This window comes from Nothoprocta perdicaria, unplaced genomic scaffold (genome assembly GCF_003342845.1).
Source record: "Nothoprocta perdicaria isolate Ctin4 unplaced genomic scaffold, notPer1 scaffold_41, whole genome shotgun sequence".
Lineage (NCBI taxonomy): Eukaryota > Metazoa > Chordata > Aves > Tinamiformes > Tinamidae > Nothoprocta > Nothoprocta perdicaria.
This window is the reverse complement of record NW_020455655.1, coordinates 2,096,552-2,119,072: the sequence shown is the minus strand read 5'-3', so window position 1 is coordinate 2,119,072 and position 22,521 is coordinate 2,096,552. Positions and strand designations below refer to the sequence as shown.

General features: G+C 44.8%; 1 protein-coding gene across 1 annotated transcript; it reads right to left on the bottom strand.

Moving 5' to 3' along the window:
- Positions 1-1,788: 1,788 nt before the first annotated feature.
- GNB5 (G protein subunit beta 5) lies at positions 1,789-21,816 on the bottom strand. Its single transcript, XM_026045716.1, has 11 exons — positions 21,610-21,816; positions 17,722-17,858; positions 16,578-16,619; positions 15,666-15,742; positions 14,117-14,249; positions 10,964-11,107; positions 7,817-7,908; positions 7,647-7,695; positions 5,196-5,292; positions 3,904-4,070; positions 1,789-3,809 (listed from the first exon to the last, which is right to left on the bottom strand). Exons 1-11 carry the CDS (start codon positions 21,719-21,721, stop codon positions 3,798-3,800), a joined length of 1,062 nt encoding a protein of 353 aa, XP_025901501.1. The 5' UTR covers positions 21,722-21,816; the 3' UTR covers positions 1,789-3,797.
- Between the last annotated feature and the right edge of the window lie 705 nt (positions 21,817-22,521).

The following is a 22,521-nucleotide window of genomic DNA, read 5'->3' as shown; positions in this document are numbered from 1 at the left end:
CTTTGAACCTAATAAKTGGGCTTAAAACAAACCAACCAACTCACAAAAAACAGGGAAATTCAGTCTATATTATGTGCTAGAGCAGCAGCTGAAATGTTATCTTTACTTTCCACCGGTGCTTTGCATATATGCTTTTTTAAACTAAATTTTCCCTATGATTGTTAATCTTCCAGCAGGAATTTCCTATTGCAATCCTCGTGGCAGGAGAGCAAAGCAAGAGGGAGAGGCTACTTTTTCTCTAGCAACATCCTATTCCACCCTTCCTGTTTATACAGTATTTTATTTTTAATAAAATGGGACAGTTTGACAGTGACTTTATCCTAGCTATGGTTTCCCTTGCACTTTCAACTTGGTTATGGCTAGCTTCCATACCTGTTCTGGACTGTTTTTCATTTACTTTCCTGCTTAAGCTAAGGGGCATGTCAAGAAGATAGAGGCTATTTTTTAGATAGTTTTTAGTTTTCAGTTTAGATTTTTTTTAGAGGTGACAGGGCTGTCTCATTGCTCTAGCCCAGGTGGGAGGTGTTTCATTGCTCTAGCCCAGGTGTTTCTCCCACCAAAGTGGGAGAAACAGAGCAAAAGGCCAAGAAGCAGCTGTAAACCTCTCCCGTGCTCAGGAATAGGGCAGCTGTGAGATAGGTGTTCAGGAGGAACCAAAGGCTTGACTTAYCTAATAGGGGCATCACAAAATGCTGGGCTTTGCAAAGCTTCCTTGGGCAACCTTTAGTCAACCTGATTTACATGAGGTATATTAATGCCTTTGCTGTATTTTATTTTTTTTTTTGACGGGAAGTTGAGGTTTCTCCTGGTTTATAGCTTTCACTGTCGTCAAAGAAAGAAAAAGATGGGGTTTGTAGGTGTTGAACTCCTTCAAACCCCAGCTAGAGACCACAGCTCATATACAGAATACCAGCAATATKGCCATAAAGTGGAAGAACCATGGAAGAACAGAAGTCCAAGATCTGCTGACCTCTTCTCACTGAACCAGTGACAACCTTGGCACTGATGTCACTTACAATGGGCTGTCTCAGCACTTTCCCCAGCCCAACAAAAGGAAATGAAACAATGTGCTTAGGTTGATGTAGTGCTTCTCCAGGGTCTGAACTGAGCACTTCCACCAACAGCCGTAATGCTGACCACAAAACCTAAGTGGAGACAGAGCTGATTSTAGCACACTGCTCTTCTGCTGAGAAGGCAGAAAGCTGAGCTGCTGTATCTACAGTAATCTGCAAATATTATTTACCCAAACAGTGATAGACCAGGCACATAGTAGTGTTTAGGTGCCTAACTGGCATCAGTCTGCAACAGGAGAATCCCTGTGCTCCCAAAAGGTACATACGCTGCATTTTCCAGTGCATTCCTGGGTAAAATGATGAAGTTTGGAAAAGGAAACACCACATTAGCTGTGACTCTTCTAGGCAGGAACACAACCTGAATTCTGGCCTCCTAAACACAAAAGGAACTCAAATGGGGTACAGAGCAGGTATTTTCAAGGACTATTCTCTCACCATTACAGTTGCTCACCTTGAGTATTTCCAGAAGACATTCCAGAAGCAATTTGCTGATAKATCTGAATTTTACAGGGCTCTTTGCGGGAAAAATGATCCGAGAAACTGTACCTTGCAAAAAATAAATGCCAAGAAACAAAAGCTATAGCTTCTTTTATAGGTATCTACCTGATGAGAAAAATGACTATGTGCACATTCGCAATATGTAAAATACAATTTATTATATTTAGGCCATTCATAAGTATCAACACTGTGTAGTATCTTCAAAACAACTATCTTACCAATAAATACTATCTAAACATTAATTTTCAACTTCTGATCAAATGTTTACAGTGTAGTGACTCAGTATTGCACAGTGAGCTCTATATAACATTACATTTTCCATAGTGCATTCATTTTTTTACAGGGACAGTTTATCATATATATTGCAAAGCATYGGAGTTGACTTTTCCAAGTGGAAACAGCTGAATTATTTCATTAGGGACTGAAGACTGACCTGATCCTGAAATGTCCGTAATCAGTCATGGATTCATGGAACTGAATGTTTTCATGGAAGTGGAGATCTCTTTTGTAAAACAATTTTTATACAGTTAAATCAAWTTTTAAATAGAATTAGGTTATTAAGCACCTAAATTATGTGAACAGCCTACTCCAGTGATTGTTACTTTACTGTTGTTTCAAACTAAACATAAATGGTATYTTTCATCTTTTCGGATATGCTTTTTATTACTTACATTTTGGAGGCCAGACTCTGCTGACCCCGGCATTACTCCAGTGCTTCACTCCCCAAGTTCAACTCACCTCAGCACCATCCACATGAGCAAAGGTGACTCATTCTAGTCTCAATAGTTTCCAGTGTATGAGTATAGATAGAAATTTTCCATAGTTCTATAATTAACCATTTTATCCAGATATATCTTCATTCTACAGCCTTGGCTCCAGTCCTGCTGGTCTATATCACTTTCTGACGGTCACATAGAGGGCCAGGACCTGCAGCACATGTGGCCAGTTATATTCCTCCCCTAAAACCTGCCTGCTCATCCATCTGCTSGGATTGCTTGTTCTGGAAAGCATCGCACCTGTATGTCCATATATTTTGCATACTGTTTGCAGGACTGTGACTTAGAGCAGTTCTTCACATCATCACTGCTGTTCGTGCTGAAGGCCCAGTTGTGACAAAACCACCTTCACTTCAGTGAGAGATCTGTTAGAGTAAGAACTGTACAATTTGGCTTGTAAGGTCTGATCTGTATTTACATTGATTTTTACTCCTCTCATATGGCAAAAAAAAAAAACTTAAATGGGAATATATTGCCTTTATACACATTTAAGGCTATATTACCCTGCCAAAATAGTGTGACTTAGCCAACATGTAAATAAGAATCATGATCACAGAATGGCTGTGACTGACTTGGAAAAGACCTGACCATCAGCATAATGGTGCCTAGTGCTTAGCATGTAGTATCCCAGTGCTTAGCATGTAGTATCCCTTTATGTAAAAGAAAATTCACTCATCAAGTGATACAATTAAAAATTTCTAAGAAACTACTGGTTAAAATAGTACCTCATGATTATGCAAATCATGTTAATATCCCTCAACTTTGCAGTTAATCTTTTTGTCTACATTTAGATTCCTTAAATTCAGATAACAGAGATGAAATACTTACTTCTATCTAAAAAGGAAGTAGGAAAAAACAGGGATTGAAAGGATTCAGTTTTTTGTACAAAAAATGCCTTTTTACCACAACAGCCTGTACCTTCACAGCGGGTCCTTTGCTGCTCCACTTAGTACCACGGCTCAGCCATTCATAATGCCATCATAAAGTATCAGAGAGTTGTTTTTCTTTYCACTTCTCAATATCAAATTTCAACGCACTACTACGGAATGTTTCCAAAGTCTTATACTACACCCCAATAAAATAAAATCAGGATTTTTTTTTCGTTTGCCATAAAAAGAAACCCAATTCATGCAAATAAATACATATTGTGCACAGAAGGACTCATTTCTATCATACAGATGACTTTAGAGAAAAGCCTCTTTTTATACTTATCTAAACTAGTTCTAGTAGGAGATAGTTTCAAAAACAGAATTAAAAACATTTCATTTTCCTACAAGTTGATGGTTGCTATGTGTTCAAGCAGATTACATTATCTACCTAGTTGTGTTTATCTGTGGTTTCAGCRTCACTATTTTATAGTATAGCAAGTACTTGATTTGGGGGTGTTTCTATGCAGCTTTTGTAGTCCAGGTTGTAAGTCTTCATTTGATTTTAGATACAGGATCTCAGGTTAAGCCCAGATCTGCAGAAAGAAAAGTAGAACAATCATTTAGGACATTGCCTCTTCCATCAAACATTTGTTTTTAAWGCTCAAACCCAGTCCTCCAGCTGCTTACTCTCAGAGTGTGGTCCCAGGACCCTGAGCAGAATGCTGTGCCATCGGGAGACACGCGCAAGGTGCTAACGCGATTTTCGTGGCCGAACAGGATGGACACACGAGACCCTTTCAGCACGTCCCAGACGTTTATGGTGTAGTCATTATACCCTGCAAACAGCAGACGACCTGCAAAGAGAATTACATTTGTACAAAATAAGGTCTTGAGCGGGTAGCATTTCTAGGCTGCAGTAAGGGCCTTGTGCAGGACATCCCTCACCAAGGGAGCCACAAGCCACGTTTCCTGCGCCCGACACGGGAGACCTCCCTCCTTTTGCTGAGTGCTGCTTCCCATGTGCTGGCTGTGCTCTGCTGCATGCTGCCCTCCACAGCTGAGCTAGCCATATTAAATGCTGAATCAAAATTAATTAGTTAAAATACAGTAAAAACAAGTGAAATTAGTTTAAAATATTCATTAAAAGTACATGGAATCTGCCCAGGCTTTAGAAGAAAGGAATAATAATAAAAAAAAAAAGCATTCAKTTGCTATTGAAGGTAGGAATATTCTGCTCGGACGTTATACAAGACTTTACAGCTGCACAAAGCTGAGCACTGATGGTTCAACAGTTTGGTCGTGATTCCTTATCACTGAATTATGGAATGATTATTCAACAGCAATTCCTGCTGTGGGGACTGTGACCGTCTACAGGCCGTGTGTGTGACGATCGGAGGGGCAGCTGGTGCCACACGCTCGTCCCCAGCTGGGGTGGCTCTGCACTGGTGTTGGAGCAGGGAAGGGAGGCAGGGAGCAGAGGGAAGGGCTCACACTGATCTCTGAATYAGGAGTGAAAACTAGTTAATGGTTCTGTCTTCATGTCCTTCTAACATACTTCTACCATCTATTAATCATTTATTATCCTTTATAAACTATTCATATGAGTGTGCTTAATATTTTAGTTACATTTCATGTTTCCTTTGAAATGTTTTTAATCATTATCGTGTAATTCTAGGCCAGCTGTAAAATATTTCTTGTCTTCATTGAGGCCAGAAAACTACTCTTCATCACTACAGCTAAGCAGCAGCCAGCAGCTAGGTTACTTACCGAGACAGAGAGAGAGAGAGAGAGAGAGAGAGAGAGAGAAAGGGTTCTATGCATTACATATTTCTTTTGGTATTTAATGGTATTTAGTATTTTTGGTATCTATTGTTGCTTTTATCTGCAATAATAAATGCTTTATCAAATTAAAACCCACAAAACTTTACAATCTTTCCCAACTCCCAACACCAAGACAACATCCAAAACCCAGTTCTCACCGCTGAGGGAGAAGTCCACACTAGATGCTCCAAAAATGATGCTCTCTTTGGAATAAATGGCTACTTCTCTATCTGCACGAAGGTCATATAAACGACACTAGGATTAAAACAAAAACACCACACATGCTTCACTAAGGGCTGGAGTCAGTAGCTACTACATCTTGTAGAAAAAAATGTGAATGGGAAGGACCCCAATAGTCTAAGCAGCAATTGGAATCCAGGATTCCAATTTAATCCGCAGGATTAAATCTTTCATCTGCTTCAGCAAGACTGACTGTAGAGCATGGAGGTCGRGACAGTCCCTCGACACAAGGGAAGCCTAAGTGTTAATCCACGTGCTGAGTAGGATGGGACACAAAACAGCCACTGGCCTAGTGGGAGGCCTGTCTGTCTCAACAGCAGCACAACTYGAATCTGAAAAATCAACATGAAAATAGCTTATGATACATTTTTGTACAAATCTTTGGTTTCTGTTTCTTAGAGAAAGTCCACGGACACCTCCACAAYCTGAATTTTCTGTTTTTATGTGCTTATTTAGGCTTGTGGAAATAACGTATAGTCAGATCAAACTTCAGTGCCCTTCAGAATGTCCTGTTAGGCCTGAAATCAAAATGCATTTTTGAAACTATTTTAACTGAATATCTTCCTTAATATGTTGAGTTTAAGCAAACACTGGCCAGGTGGATTTGTTAATTTTAAGGCTAAACTAATGAAAAATGGCTGATATTCAAGTCTGTACATAAAGGGAAGACTGTTTTATTCACAGCATCATGGTAAGCTGCCAGGTATTTGAAGTCTAAGTTTCCCAGTGCTCTGCACTRATGAATAATTCTATCCAAATATCCTGAAACAGAGTCAGGGTCACTTCRGGTGACAGTACTGCTGTATGAACACACTTTTATAATTTCCCTCCAGACAGTGAGGATTATCTGTTCCCCCCAAGTCCCCAAGGATACAAATCAGGTCAAGGATACCAGTCAGTATACCAGTCTGTAACAGAGAAAACAAGAACTTCTTCATTTAAGCCATCAAGAAGGCAGAAACTGCCAAAGCCTCTATCAGAGATGGAAATTTCCATTCTCCTATTCAGGTCAGGGGAGTCAGGAGTTGTTAAGAAAGAAAAACTCATCAAATGAATTAATAAGCAGAGGAGCCCAGAGCCAGTGGTACTGGGGAGAAAAAGGAGAGTGCTCTCATTGGAATTTAATGATGGAGAATTTCTCCATCTCTCTCAGCATCTCACATACTCCAGTGCCACAGCTGAATGCAGAGATGCACTGGGCTCACCACAGAGATGGAGGTGTTAATTTATAATAGCAGCTTTCAAGATCTAAAAGCACCATATATATTTTTTTCCAGAAGTGCCACAGCAGGTTTCCACAGAATCAGAATGGTTGAGGTTGGAAGGGACCTCTAGAAATCACCTAAGATTCCACATCCAGTGAGGTCCAGGGGAATGTTTCTGCTGAGGTTCACCAGTTTTGGAGCCGACTTAAAATGTGCTTGGAGCACATAGTACTTTAGAAAGATTTGTCACCCTCATGCAACTCAACGTGGTGTTTGAACAGACAGGAGAAGCAGGGTGCCAGGTATCTCTTAYGGATTCCCTCTGGAATTAGAACTACTATCAGGTCAGCTCCTGCAGGACTGTGCCTGTGGGCAGCCTGCTCCCTCGTGGACACCCTCTGTCCGCCGTGAGCCCACACAGGTAACTCAAGGGCTCCAGCAGATAAGGGCATTTTGCATGCAGGGCGCTGACCAGARTTACCAGTCGAAACGTACTGTGCCCCCTCCTTGCAGTGTGTTCAGAGACRGTAAGATTTGGCAAGAGCTATTATAACATCAAGGATGACTTGGATGCAGTGACTCACTGCAGTAAAAATCACTGGAAATCTGAGTCAGGCTCACAGGAAAGGAATACAGAGCCAAGGGCAACCTGGGGCTGCATTCCCAGAATATGCAGAGCTTCTAAGGCCAATTGACTGGGTCTGCCCTGCACTGCAGGGTCCCTCTGCATCTGCCTTGGTTCCTGCTCTGCAGGGACATGCACATTTGTGTTCAGGCTCTGCTCATGTCCTTGCAACATGCTAGTCCTTCTGACACCAGTGGCAGGTTCCTCCCATGCTTTCATCAATGACTGCATGCAGTCAAATACCTTCTAGTAGGATAACTAATTAAAAAAAACTTAAAAAAAAAAAAAAGAAAATCTGCTATGAATATTTGGAGAACACCTCATGCAGGAAACTTCACAGCGGTCACCTAAAAAGCCTTACCAGAATTTTCCAGCAGCATTTTATATATTATTTTAGAGATTCATTGTTTCTATGACTTGGGTGTCACAGCCCCAGTTTAGCCACTTAAAGACATCTGTAGATGTGACCTGGTCTTTTAAGAATATCTGACTTGAGAGATAACAGATCTTCCCTAAACTACATTGCTGAATTAACATACCGTGGCATCGTCTGAACCAGAGGCAAAAGCATCTCCACTTGGGTAATATCTGTGCATGAGTAAAAGAAGACCAGAACACATTACATTACTTGACTGAGGTCAGACTTCAACAACAGAACCAGTGCATGGCTCAACATCCCAACTGTGTCCTCACCCAGAAACATACTGACCTGACACTGTTGATATCTGAATCATGGGTTTCAAATGACTGGATGCACTGACCGGAGCGCATATCCCAAACCATGGCCTTCTTGTCGCATCCCTAGACAAAATAAAGCAAAATAAAGCAAGACAAAATAAAGAATCACTCCAGTTGTGCAAGTGGTGGCATTCGCCCCTCGTGTCTGATGCAAATRCTCAGGCAATGTTCACAGGGCTCTGAACATCACAGCTCCGAGGAGGATCAGGCAGAGAGTTTGCCCTCCTGGAAGCTTCCCAAACTGGTGCAGCTGCAGACTGGAGGAATGTGACACAAAAGCCTCACCTCAGGGGGTGCCACGTGCGAGCTCATGTAGGGCTGGGGCGCTGCTCAGGCTGCCGGGCTGCTCTGGGGCAGGGAGGCCGAGGGGCCCCTGCACACTGCCTTGCTCTGCTGCTGCCTTGCACTCTACCCGCGCCCWGCAAGCCCCACCAACACACACAGCGGCAACACTGACTCATGCTCTACCACTTAACATGCCTCATATAAAAAATTAATACCCAGCACTCAGTGTTTTATGGCAAATTCTTTCTATACACTGAAATAGAAAATGAAATAACTGTATCTGGAGGGTCCCCTGCTCACCCTCCCACTAGATTTACCTCCTGTTGTGGCTCTGTGCTCAATTCCTGGATGGTTAGACACAAGATATGTAATGCCATTCCATCTCATCGTGGAAGCCTAAGCTGTCCTTCCAAGCTGAGCTTCTGGGAGATCATTTACTGCTCGGTCCTCAGGGTAGGCACCGTCTCTTACAGGAAAGACCCGCTCTGGCCTCGTTCTCAGCTGCAGCGTCTCATTACTGTCACAATGTAGTGACAGGAGAAAGAACACAGGGGTTTTCTCAAGGGAGATTTTTGTAAGTGTGATCTTGCTAAAGGGAAGGCAGTGAGCAGGCTTAGCTCAGGGGACCTCTGCCTTTCTGTGCAGGTCCCAAAAGTGCCAAAGATACGTGAGAAGTGTGGTGCAGGCCAAGCCTCCTGCCTAGTAAGCACATTCTGCTGAGCAGCACTCACATTATTTATTTTTAAGCAGATATAATTACTAGTTAAACTAAACTATCTCCTTGAAATTCACATCTCTCTCTCTGTACCAGCCTGTAGTTTCTGTATAAGGAAAAACATACAGGATGGAGAACATTTTGGATTCATCAGATTTCACTCTGAAACCCAGCCACAACCCAAGCCCAGCCCTGCGCATTTCTTCCATGTGCATCATTCTTACTAACTTCTCTGGGAGCTTGGAGGCAAGACCAATCTGACAAGCTGGTGTTTTGATTCCTAAGGTTTTGAAGGAGAAGTCAGCAACCATCTGTGGAGAGATGGGCTCCCAATGTACTGTCAAGTTGATTCCAAGGAACAGTGCTCAGAGAACACTGAGAACAAAACCCAGGGGCTCAGCCCTGAGCTCACCCAACTTCCTAAAGAGGGCTGTGATTTTTAGTTAAGTAGTTCAATTTAACAGTAGCAAGTCTATGTGCTGTAGTATTGGTACTGTTTATTGCACCTCAAGGTTACTGCATTATAAAGCCATAAGGCAGTGTCTCTGTACTACTATAACTTTAGGCTGTACTGCTTAATGCTTTGGCTATATTCACATCAAGTCAATGCAAGATAAATCTGTGCTGAGGCAGTACTCTGCATTTGATGAGTTAAGTCCCTGTAAGTACAGACATGCCCACGCTGCTATATTGATGCAAGTATTACATATTCCCTTAGTGGTACCATAGCTGCTTGTGATTCTTTGCCCTATAATAAGCTGAACTGTTCTCATGGAAAATGAATCTGTCCTTTCTGGGAAGTAAACTGAGTTACAGGAAAGCCTGGGAAGACTAATGCACTCGGATGGAATTAGCTTTCGGTCACGCTTCAGAGCAGCTGTGCTAGCAGCAGGCAAACCGGGCCAATGTGTTAGGCTCATGGTGGGCCAGCCAAATAAAAGAGCCATAACAGGAGGGGTCAGGTTTATTGTGCACAGACAGGATTTTGACTCAGAGAGAGCATAAGCGAAATCTCCCAATCCACAGTTTGCAACCTTGGTCACAACAGCGAGCAGCAGGACCAACACCAGTGGAGACCACAGCACCTGAGGGGAGATAAGGGATCACACTCCAAACAAAGGAACCTGCTTTCCCCTTAGAAACCAGGCTCCTTCAGCAAAGCTACTGGTAGCAACCTGCCTCCTTAAGCGAGGTCACTGCACAGCTCCTGTCGGTTCTTACAGCACACTCAATACCGTGGGAAAGAACACTCCACCTTGAAAGGGAATCGAGGGTGGTGCAGGTCACCTTCATACCTTGCCTGACTCGCTGCCTGGTTAAATGCCAAGCAGCCAGGCTCACTCGCCCGGGGCAGGGAGAACAGTCCCTCAGCAGCCAGCCAAGAATGAGAAAATGTGCAGCACTTTATCCCAAACAGGCCCTGCGGGCCCTGCTGGGCTCCTCTATTCCTCCAGGCCAAGACAGGGAGGCGGGCAGGATTTGCCTGACTAAGGGGCTTTGAATGCCTGTGGTACCACTGGAAGGCAAAGGGTACTTACCAACAGCTGAAGATGTGGCCACACCTCATCCGTGTCTGCTCCAACTTGTGCTAGAGTTAAGCCAGTGCCTAAGCTAGCCCTGGCTGCTGGGAGCAGTTGAGCAACACGGTGGCATGTACTTTATTTACAGCCCCGCTTCGATGCCCTGTGCAGCGCCTGGCACACCCTGTCCCTGGCTCCTAACAGCTGGGCGCCAGCAAGGAGCCAAGGGCCAGAGGTTGTTGCTGTGCAGGGGCTCCCATGTGAGGGGGGTTCACACCTCTGCCCGCTCCTCGAACGCGCTGCTCTAACGCAGAGCCTTTTCCTTTCCCAGGAGCAGCTTTGTTTTGATCATGAGTTGGATTGTTTTAGTGTGGGGTGGAATTTGTTAAGTAAGCAGAACTGCAGTCAGACTGGCGGTGTGGGTTTGACCCCACAGTCAGAGGTTTAATTTGCTCCAGCTTGGGAAATGTGCTTGCAATGAGTGGATTTCACTGGGTCTCCCTCTAAATACTGCAGCACTCTGATAAGATCATGAGCCTCCTGCTTTGCTGCCCTTTCCCTTCCACATACCTTAATTTTAGATTAAGCTCCTGCTTACCCCAGAAACAAAGGTATTTCCCGTTTCAGAAGGGGCCAGATCCAGACACAGGACATCAGCTCCATGACCATGGAAACTTTGTAGAAGCTGCCCACTCTCAACATCCCAGAGCGCACAGGTCCCATCTCCACTTGCTGTCAGGATCTACAGGACATGGCAAGAAAAGACACAATACAAAAATCAGCACAAGATCTTTAAGGTCATGACGAACCCCCGGTATCCTATACCTATACCAAGAATGCCTTTACTTTTGCGTAATACCACACTACAAATCAAAATCATAAAAGCAATGTGGATGTAAGCAGAGCCCATATCTCTTATTTTTTTAAGGAAAAAAAAAAACAAGGAAGAATGGAAAGGGGATTATTGGCAGAGCTACTACTACACAGTGCACACATTATTAAATAATGGCCAGTTTTGTGCAGTGGGTTTGCAGAACTGATGTCAGAGGAGTTCTGTCGATATTTCCATATCCTGCAAAAGGAGGAGGAACCAGATTTGTATTTCTGCCTGCCCAGGCACATAATTCTCTCCACACTTAGGTTGCTGGAATTCAAAGGAGTAAAAAAACAAACACAAAAGAACTGCTGGATTTAAGCAAACTTGTTTTAGTATACCTGTTTAACTCCCTGATTTTTTTTTCCTGACTGAAATAATCAGGTCAAACCCAATAAACGGAATTTCATGGATTTTCTGAAAGGGAAGTGAGTCTGTCTAGACAGTTGTTTGACAAGTCCATCGTCTCTCACTTGTCCAAAACCACTTAGGCGTGAAGGGACTGGAGCGAATACTGACCGAACAGAGCTCAGAGCCTCCCTCGTCTGCCGCAGCGCTTGTAGAAAGCACATGTGATCATGGCTTGTTATTGTGGTTAAATCCCGATGATGCTCAATTGTTCAAAATTTCCCCTTGGCACTCAAAGCTGTTATGCAATCCCAAATTCTGTAGGTGGAAAGGGTGCCTGTGCACAGGCATGGAAGGGACAAAGGCGAACTTAGGAGACCTTTCGGTTTCCTACACAGGCTGTTTTCATGTTTGGTGAAGGAACTCAAGGGATCCCAGTGCACAGTCAGATGCCAAGAAGAAAATGCACTTTGAGAAAATTATCACACAACTGTGAACACAGTAACAGAGCTGCATAAAGGTTAAACACAAATCATGTCTGACAGATGCTCCAAACACCACTCCCAGAAACCGAGGTCTGCAAAAGCTGCAGAACAGACTATAGTGAATCCTGCAGTAGAGACACACTAATATCTTGAGATGAGTAGATTAGCAGAAGAAAGGCCTAAACTATCTTTTGGGCCAACTTTGAGCCTTGATTGATAATTTTCCCTGTTCTCTGGAATACTTGTACTACAGGATGGGGGATAGAGACTTTCAGCTATGAGGATGTGCTCTTGCAACAGCACGAGAGGAAGACAGGAGGGGAGCAGAGGTGCTGTGGCACATCCRACCGGCCACGCATCCCCCGGCTCCTTCCATGGTACCTGCCTGGGCCAGCGGGTCCCCGTGGTCCTCCTGGCCCCGACCCCTCAGGAGCGGGCGCAGCCGCACGCGCCAGCCTCGCCACGTGCTTGTTCCCCCTCACAGCTTCACAGCTCGTGAGTAATTTTAATCCTTAGGCCATTATATAAGAGGAACAGGATAAGAAATTCAAGATTTGCTATCATATTTTGCAAAACTGTATCCTAGCAGAGGCTTCTGTAGGCCTCTTCTGTGTCTTAAATAAGGTACAGCTATAAATGTTCACTTAAAAGCATGAGTATCTAAAGAAAACTTCATTATAAATTCTTCAGAAAAATCTTTGAATCACTGTATATCACTATATACAGCATCTAAATCCACTGTTGGTATTTTACATAACAGTGATGCAGTCCCTTAAACATCAATGTAATTTTGTATGTTATTTTTTCTCTACATTGTGGAGATAAAAAAAGAAAAAATCTTTTTTACTATGAAAAACACATATTTTTTGCCTTTTGTAGGATTTAATCAGAATGCAAATAGGTATGGACAAGAAAATAACATGCTGGGTTTTGTATCTCACCAAAAGGTTCCSCTTAATTCAGATGCTGCTCTAGTTCTGCAGGGCTCCTGCCTAGCAAGGTCGCAGCTACGGTGCCTGAGCACTCTGGTACTTCCAGCCTCCTGTTTCCATGACAATAGACTTGAATTAGCACCTCAGAATCATTACTGAAACAACAACTTTCTCCTGGGGATCTCATGGCTTGAAATAGAAGCAATAAGAGCTCATATTCTTTTCCTTGGAGCTCCAAATATCTGGAAAGAAGGGAAGAAGTGTATTCCSTTTGTACCCAGCCTACTGCCAACCCAGAACAATGGAAATGCTCCCTCCTTCCCTTWATTTTGCTGCAGAGAGGGACTGAGCATCAAAATGCTACAGCCAGAGTGGGTGAGAGGATTATTCCGGCCTCTTTCATGTTCCTGGAGAAACAGGTCGTTTAGATGCTCAGCACAGAGGAATCCTCGTCTCAGAAGAGCTGGGTTTTGTTCCTGGTTTTCTCACTGCCCCTGTGACCTCGAGCAATCACGGATTCTGTGTGCTTAGATCCCAGCTGTGAAACAGGGAGCAAGTCACTTCCTTGCTCTCTCTCAGGAATACAGCACTACACAGACAGAGCTCGCCCTGTGGAGCTCTCATCTTGAGCTCACTTGGTACAAAACAACAAGTGCCGAACAGGAAAGCACAATACTTGCAAAAGCAAAGTTGATGATTAAATATCCAGGACAAATTAAGCAAACAGCAGTCTCCACCAGCTGGCACAGCACACACCCAATCTAGTCTTATCCGAGATGGGTTATTTGCATTAGTCTGAGCTCCTAAAAGCACAAGAGGGCAGAAATGTAATGAAGAGAGAAGCACTGGGTAGCAGGGAGCTCCCTTCACCGCGAAGCAGCCAAAGGGACAGCTCTGTCCYCGTGCAGGAGCAGCCGTGACAGCCCATACAGGCTGCTACAAGCACCTCCTTACAGCAGCACCTCCACCCCCACCAGGGAGGGCTTCCCAGCCACCCTGCACGCTGGAACATGCCACTGGGTGCCAAAATGCTCCAGGTGCAAGGAGGACTACTGGCACCAAGCCCAAGTGCAGCTCGAGTTAGGCAGGGCTGGGCAAGGGGATGCATTTACCTGCATGTCTGAGTTAGTGAAGCTGCAGGCAGACAGGTAGTTTGTGTGCATTGCAACGGATTTCTTCTTTGCAGCCATATTTTCATTTTTGTCAAATGTCAGTGGGTACACAGAGCACTTGTTGTCCAGGCCTCTAAAGAGAATAGTAATAGCAATAACAGAGAGAAAGGAACTCATTAAAACTGCAATGACAAAAGGCAAGCGGCGATAAGAAGGAAACCACCTGGCAGTGCTGCGCTGCCAAATCCTGCCTGATCACTGACTTCCCTGTATTATGCTAGCTGGGATCTCCCTGTGCAAGGAAACCCCAGATGCCTCACCACACAGTTCCCTTTGCAGTACTTTGCCAGCTGAAATCCAGCATTTTTTGCCCTTGTCTAGTTTATAAATGGCACTGAAAAAAACCTCCACAAAGTATAAATTGGGAGGTGACACAGAAGTCACCTTAGGGTTTTTTTTTGTTTGTTTGTTTGTTTGTTTGTTTGTTTGTTTGTTTTTTTTTGTTGTTTTTGTTTTTGTTTTTTTTTTGCAACCCAGGTTTGGGTTGCAAATTTGGGATTTTCTGGGATTTTCTATTGTTCTTTGTGAGTATTAGTCTTTAAATTGTTTATCTACTTCAATAAATATGACCACCAATGGAAAGACAGTACAGCAAATGAATAKATGTGGAAACAGGGCTTTTGGAAAGAGTTTGGAAAAATGGCAACATAAATACTGACTCTGTAGCTAGTGCATCCAGCTACCAACTGTATCCACACCAGCTATGACTGGGTTTCACAGGCCTGATGTGCCCACTCTGACTCGTTCCTAAGGTCCTAGTAGATTCAGGTCTCCAAGATTAAAGGTACATGGTCAACTATGAGAGCTCAGAACMCTTCTCCACACCCACTCAGGAGTCTCTCTGCCTCAGTCTGCTTCCTTCCATATTTACAAACTGCACAGTAAAATAGTTTCCCTTGTTCCCTTCTCTTGCCCCATGCTTTCTTTGTCTAATTCATCCAGTCCCCTTTGAAAGGTATTTTGCCCACATCACATCTCTTTGTTTTCTTCCCTGGGAAAAAAAAAATTCTTCAAACATGAGCCCTCATAGAAGTTGGAGAAGATTATCTGTACTGAGGATGGGGTTACTGCCCCTCCTCTCCCCCTCCCAAGATCTATTCAAGTGCTGATAATCTTTAATGTTGCCCTCAGATATCCTTGTGCTAATTCTCCACCTCTAAGATCGTGGTTAAAACAGCTCTCCCTTAAAGGATGTGTACACTACACACAACTGAACTGGAACTGAGAACTGCATGCAAGCAGAATTCCTAAGCCATGATATAAAAGCTGGAAGAGGATTATTTGCCATGCTTACACAACAGATGTTATCGTGCTGATGTCAGTGGAGATCGTGTGTATGAACCATTATGGGAACAGGATGAGAGGCACTGAGTGCAGTCCTCCTGTCTGTGATCAAGACATGCAGGCTCGTAACTRTCAGCATCTGTGCTGGGACATTGCTACGAGGAGAGCCTCTCCGTGCAAGCAGCTGCAGAAGCTGGGAACTCACCCGCAGGCAATGGCACATCCGGATGGGGCATAGGCACACGCCATCACCCAGGTACACGGCATCGTCACTGCGTGTTCCTGAAACACAGCATCTCCATAAAGCCAAACATCACCATTTCACTAACCAGTGCAAGGAAATTAGCGTASAGCAATATGTCTAATCTTGCCGTGGGACCTCCCTGTGGTTGGGGAAAGATATGGATGCTCATCCTGGTCACAGCCCAACATGAGGCTAAGTTAATCCTGACTGTGTAACACTGAGGAGCAGCGGGAMGATGGCCAGTCACTCCCTTCCTGACATGTCCCACCTTATACGTGAGCCCCACAGTGATCACGGACTATGTTTTATTGGAGTTACTGGATTTGGTGTTTTGGGTAGGTATCAGTGTTGCATGCATGTGAGTGAGTTACAAATGACCTGCTTTGCCAGGTGTCTGGAGTGGTGGGTGTTGAGGCAGCACTGCCAGGCCATGGAAGCAGCGGCACCGTGTCACGGTCAACACCAAAGCTGAAGCGTTCTGGTTGTTTAAATGTGGCACCCGGAGCGGATTTTATGCAAGGAGCATCTCTGTTTCACCAGCCCAGCCTTTCCCTGCAGCAGTGCATGGTAAGGCAGTGGTTTCCTCTGTGTGGAGTATGTGCTGGAGACACGTTCTCCACMTGTGGGGCCAGCAATGGGGCAGACACCAGCCTGCAAGCAAGACCAGCTCCAGGATGCGGGCCCTGTGCTCTGAGACCTGCCAGGTGAGCTTATGTGTCCTGGACTCCTCGGCCTGAGGTGTCCTGGGATGTTCCAAGGTTATCCAATCATCCCAAAGCCTTCCAGGAGGCACCTGCAAGCCCTCCCACCACCACTGCTCTCCCCATAATCATCTGCACAGAAATCTCAGGCTTACTCTGAAGTCTTACCTACCTTGTTGGTAGTGAAGGAATCCCACACGATCACCTTCCCATCCTAAATGGAAGCACAAAGACACAGAAACGTTGACAGACTGAAGACTTCCAGGTGCATTGCTGTTCATCTCCTTCCAAAATCTGAGGAAAGCATCGCTGCTCGTTTCTATCCCCTGTTCAGTTCTCTCACTGAATTTTTGTCTTCATCTTAATAGTAAAATGGTCACAATGAAGCACAGAGGAGACATTCCTCATGCTAGTTATTTCCTTAACCAGGGGAAGGGCATATCTTCTCTTCACAGACATGACTAATGCAGATTTAAAGGCCTGATTTGTTTACAAAAGGTCTTCCCCTAGCCTGTCTATGGGAAGTTTTTTTCATTTACAGCACACATGGAAATGATGATCTCCTCAGGAAACCATTACTACAACAAATCCTTACTTGCTTCCTTTCAGTGACCAACTACTTCTCCCAGCCTACAGTCACATTTCCCCTGCAAAATCTATCGGTGGCTCTGGCAAGGGTCTTACAAATACAACAGGTGACCTACATTACAAGTCACTGTCAGAGCTGGCAGCACTCATGGGGACTATTTATGAATATCGAACTGCTTATTCATCTTTGCTTTCTTGTCCTTTCTCTACTTTTCTCTTTACTTCTCACTCCACTTACTTAACCTTCAATTATCCTTTGATGCAACGGGCATCAATAAAAACACTCAGTAAATAACAACAGTCCTTTTGTCTATGCTCTCCAGCCAGCTACTTTGTCTCACGCACATAATATTGCTTATCCTCCCTGTATTTTGAAAGTGAAATATTTACTGGTAAGAAACAATTGTTGCTGTACCTGGATTCATTTCAGTTCTTCACATCAAAAGGGCAAAAAACGCATTGCAGTTTCCCTGTTTACCTCTCTGATCTACACATGGACATTTTTTACCATTYAAAAATATCGCAGTAATTAAATTTTGTTTAAGAGCACCATGAATGACAACAACTAGCAGTAACTCTGAGGGTGGCTTGCTATRCGGATCATCTCCTTTTACCCTTCAACGAGACCCGTGACATTTCACATAGGCCTGCGAACAGCTGTGAGATGCATCAAGCTCCCTCACTGCCATTCAGGATGCCCAGCAATAGCTTTGAAGCAAGTGGCATACCTGGGAAGAGCTCACAATTCTTCTTTTGTCCTTGCACCAGTCCATGCAGAGCACTTTATTGCCATGGCCCTTCAGGGTTCTTCTGGTCTTCATCACAAACTGGCCCAGGGCCTCCACGCGCTCTGCCACCTGGTGAACTGCAGAGAAGGGATTGTTAAGAGGGACCCACGTCAAAGCTCTGCCCTGACAAACCTCCACGCTCCTGAGCAATGCTGCTTGCAGGAATATATCCATGAAATATCAGTCTATAGTGTAACCCAACGGGTTTGTTTCAGAGCTGACAGGTTGTGATTCCCTACGCCATGGTGAGCTGTGCATGAATGGGTACAGATATGGATGAGCTCACTCAGGGTTGAGCAGCTGAAGTCCTCACAAACTACCACAAATAAAGCTGGAAAATATTTTACCCAGCCCCTTATCTCCTTCGACTGGGAAATATTCAGTCTGACAGAGGCTTGAAAGACTAATGCTTTCAACCGATGTTTCCTAGCCATTCCCCTCCCCACCTCCAAATTTCCAACTGTGCAAACTCACTTTGATGTAAAATTCAGCCCTCCACAGCTGACACAACTTAAGCCATCTCACTTAACCCTGAGGCCGCGTGCTGGAGTCATCTGTGCACATCTGGGAAAAGCACCAGCTGTGGAAACTGGTTTCCCCTTCTCCGGTGCTGTTGATTCAGTTGGAGCTGAGCGGGGGCACAGTGTGTTCCCGAGCCTCGTGGCAGCTCCAACTGCTCTGATTTACCTCACACAGAGAACCATGGAGTGTGCAGGTTGCATCAAGTCTCACAAAGGAGTGCAGGTCCTGGGGCAGAGACTGGAGAATTAATTAATTCTTGGCACCAGAATTAAAACTGACTCAATCCAGAGGGAGTTACTAGGATCCAGCCCTTCCTAACGTTGTGTGCTTGTCCACACTGAAACCTAAGAGGACACTACTGCTGTTAGCTAAAGGGGCAAGGCCTGACCCAAAACATTTGAAACAAAGGCAGAAACTCACATGCTTTAATAAGGTGGGAGAGGAATGCTTAAGCTTTTCCAGTACAATGCTGGAGACTGAGCTCATGCCTTGCATGGCAGGTGATGCTTTGGGGCTATGGTGCTTCTTCACACCCTTCTCTTTTCTAGAGCTGCTGCAGAAAACTCATGGGTTGGAAAGGGCTGTCGCAGTGAAAGAACAGGCATCCTTGATGTTATTTGGGTTATTTCCTGCCACAGGGTCAGGTGAACGATTTCTGGCTAAATCAGAAACTGATTTCTAGTGGATTAGCTTGCYCATAGACGGTCTCCACAAACACTAGCCCTGCAACTTTGCCAGCATAAGGCTCTTATCTGAATTCTCTTCCACTCTCACTCAGCCAGGGCACAAGCGCTATCCACCATTCCTGTGCACTACAGAATCATCTTTAACAGGGACCAGGAGCAAGCAAAAAGATCTGAGAAAGTACCATGTAAGTCCACCRAGGAAAAAATATATCTTTCCTCCTCTTTTGCCCACTGAACCTTGTTAAATGATCCAAAAGACCTGAAAACAATGGTTAGGAGGTTATTATGGCAGCTGGAAAGATGCTTGTCTCCAGGAAATATCTGGAAAAAAAAAAATAAAATAAAAAACAAGCATTCCACAGATAATAGGCCATGTTTCCATCACGTTATGTCAATACAACCTGGACTCTGTGGAATTGTCTATTTTAGCTTTACCGATTCTTTTAGGACGCTTATCTCCAACAACAGGCATAATAACCTTGCATCTGCCTAGCACAGGTTTTAGAATCAGATAATTATTTTGAAACATTTGCCAATATTGTTGCAGAACAGTGCTAAAAATGATGCACTCAGGGAAGTAGATAAGCTAAAGTCAATGAGAAACTAGAGCAGTTTTACAAGGGTCCAGATGAATCAGATTTATTTTCAAGAACATATAGGTTAGCCTGAACCGAAGCTGTGGACTTGATGCAAACAATACTGGTTATCAGTACAAAAGAGCTTCGATCTTTTCTGTTTTGGAAGTCAGTTGTTCTTAATAATCCTTTCTGGCTTAAAAAATCTACAGATCACATGAACAAGACAAATTGTTTTGTCTGTACCTGAAATTCTAAGTAATGGAATTCAATCCTTAAAATTGTAGGACTGCAAATCAAATATATGTTTGGTATTTCCTCTTTCCATCCATATTTCCATCTACACAAGCTGCAGTTCAAAATCAGTTGAACAAATAAGGACAATCCTAGCTCAACAAGTTGTTTTGCTTGGGAACCATGAAGGGAAAACCACAATCAGACTAAAGAATGTGAAAGATATAATTTTAGATTAGAAAAAAAATCTGGAACTTCTAATCTCTCCAGAAATAGCTCTTGGGAATTTAGAGTGTCCCAAAGCTTTGATCAATGAGATGTCATGAGGGAGCACTGATCTGCAGTAGTTTTAGACTTCCATCTCAGAAATCATGTCACGGGTAAATAATCATAGCCTTTCAACATAATTTTACAAATTTTACATATAACTGAAAGTCATAAATGGCCTGTGACTCACGACACACATAGTTGCAGTATCACTGTAATCACAGGTAAAGCTTTTTCTGATCAAATTGAATTTAAGTATATGTTTAAGTGGTCTGTTGAATACAGATCACACTACCTCTGATACAGAAACTGCATTGTAAGATTATGATAATTTACAGTAACATCTCTGTAATGAGGCCATATCCAGTTATTTAATGATTCCTATTAATAGGACACTGATATAACATATGATGATCCAATTCAAACCAGAAAATACCTTATTTAATCTAAAAAAAAAATTCTTAAGCCCAATCCTCCCAAATTTAGGAATATTTGCCAATCCTTTTTAAAACATTAGCATCTAAATCACAAGATACAGACTCACATTCCTCTTCAACAGCTAAGGCATCAAAACCGAAGAAATTAAAGTTGTAATGACCTAGCAAAATTTCTAATGACATGAGCCATAGGATTTCAGAGGAATCTAGTAATTGCACACATTTTCTTAAAAAAAAAAAAAAAATCAATACATCATCATAATTATAAAGATGATGTAACCAAATTAAAAAGTTCTCTTTTTTAGGTTTATTTTAGGTGATTTTGCATCTCAGGTAGACTTTGGATGTTTTAGGGGAGTTCCATGAAAATAAGATTAACTTATTTTTCTCCTGAATTGGAAGCAGAGGATACTGAACTCCTCAGTATCATTTATTTTACCTTCGCCACCTTTTGAAACTGCAGCGGATGACGGTGAGCTGAGCCACAAGAGCTGGAGGACAGACTCACCTAGCAGTCTGGGATTAGCCCTGGGTGCCTCCAAGTTGTTTCCTTGGGGGAACAGGGCTGGCTTTGGGAAACCATATATATCTAAGGTGAAATACTGGCCTCATTAAATAAATTCCCAGCAGCTTCCGCAAAGCTGCACTTAACCCCTATTCTGCAGCCAACAAGTGCAATAGAGCAASGCAAATAAATCTCAGAATCCACTGAGCGAAAGATGTCCCGGCCTCTCCCCGTGCCCGCGTGTTCCCCACCGCACCCAATGAACCCAGCGAACAGGRCAGCCCTGCGCCCACAGGCGGGCCCGGCGCGGAGGCCGCGCGTGGGGCGGAGGCGTCCTGGCCTCCAGCGCGCCCGCGGAAGGCCGTGGGTACACAGAGGCTGTGCCTGCCTGCCGCTCGCTGCTTCCGCCTCCCCTGGGCGCACGGGGAGAGCGGCTGTGGCAGCGGGAGCAGGGCGTGCGCCGGGACAGGGCCAGGGCCTCCTGCTGTACCGCGGCCCCATAGACCCGGCCTCCCACTGCGCCGCGGCCGCGGCCCCGCTCCGGCAGAGCCGAGCCCCGCGCTGCGGCACGCGCCGCTCGCGACCCCCCCGGCCCCACTCACGCTCCACRTCATGCAGCTTGGCCCTCTCCTCCTCCAGCTTGCCCTTCAGGCTCTCGGCCTCGTTCTTCAGCGATGCCAAGGTCTCGTTCTCGTGGAGCCCCTCGGTTGCCATCTTTGCAAAGGAAGCAGGCAGGGAGTCGGGGAGGAGGAGTTTGCGTGCGCGGCTCCCGGGGATGCTGCGGAGGCTCCCGCTGCCTCAGCAACCGCGCGGAGCCGGACYGCACTCCCGCCCCCTGCCCACGCTGACGTCCACGGCCGGAGCGGAGGCTCCGCTCCCCGTGGGCCTGGCGCCCGGGATCGGCCTCGAGGTCGCAGCCTGCGCCCCGGCCTCGCCGCCTCTCCCCTCTTGGCGTGCGAGAGCGCGTGTGGTTGTGGGGGAACTCRTGCCTCGGAGCACAAGCCATTTGCACAGCCGGGAGCCACCCTTTACCCAGATAAAGTGCAAAGCAGTGTCTGTGCTTGGAGCCAAAATTTGTTTGCACCCGTAATTGCATGCTCTGTGGGAAAAGGAGAGAGAAACCACATTGTTCTTTACTTCAATGGCATTTTAAAATGTCAGACTGGCAGGCAAGTCCTGTACGTGTTCAGCTCCATCGTTCCCTCACACACAGGGGCTGCCTGGAGCACTTGGGTACCAGCAGCTCTCTGCCCCTGTGCCAGCACAACACACGYAGTGGTGCCGTCCTTCTCTCCACTATATCCTGAATTCTTTGCTTTTAAATCTTCGATCACTTTTCCTCTTTAAACCAGCTACCTCTTCGCCCTGCACAGATATGCACGTTCGGGTCCTCAGCCTTCCCTACCCCTATTAAAAACTGGGGTGGAAGGAGGAATCCTTGAGCTGGGTGCTAACAAGAGCCCCGAGCAGCTCCGGCTGCCCGCAGTCACCCGGCACCTCACACTTCCAGCAAC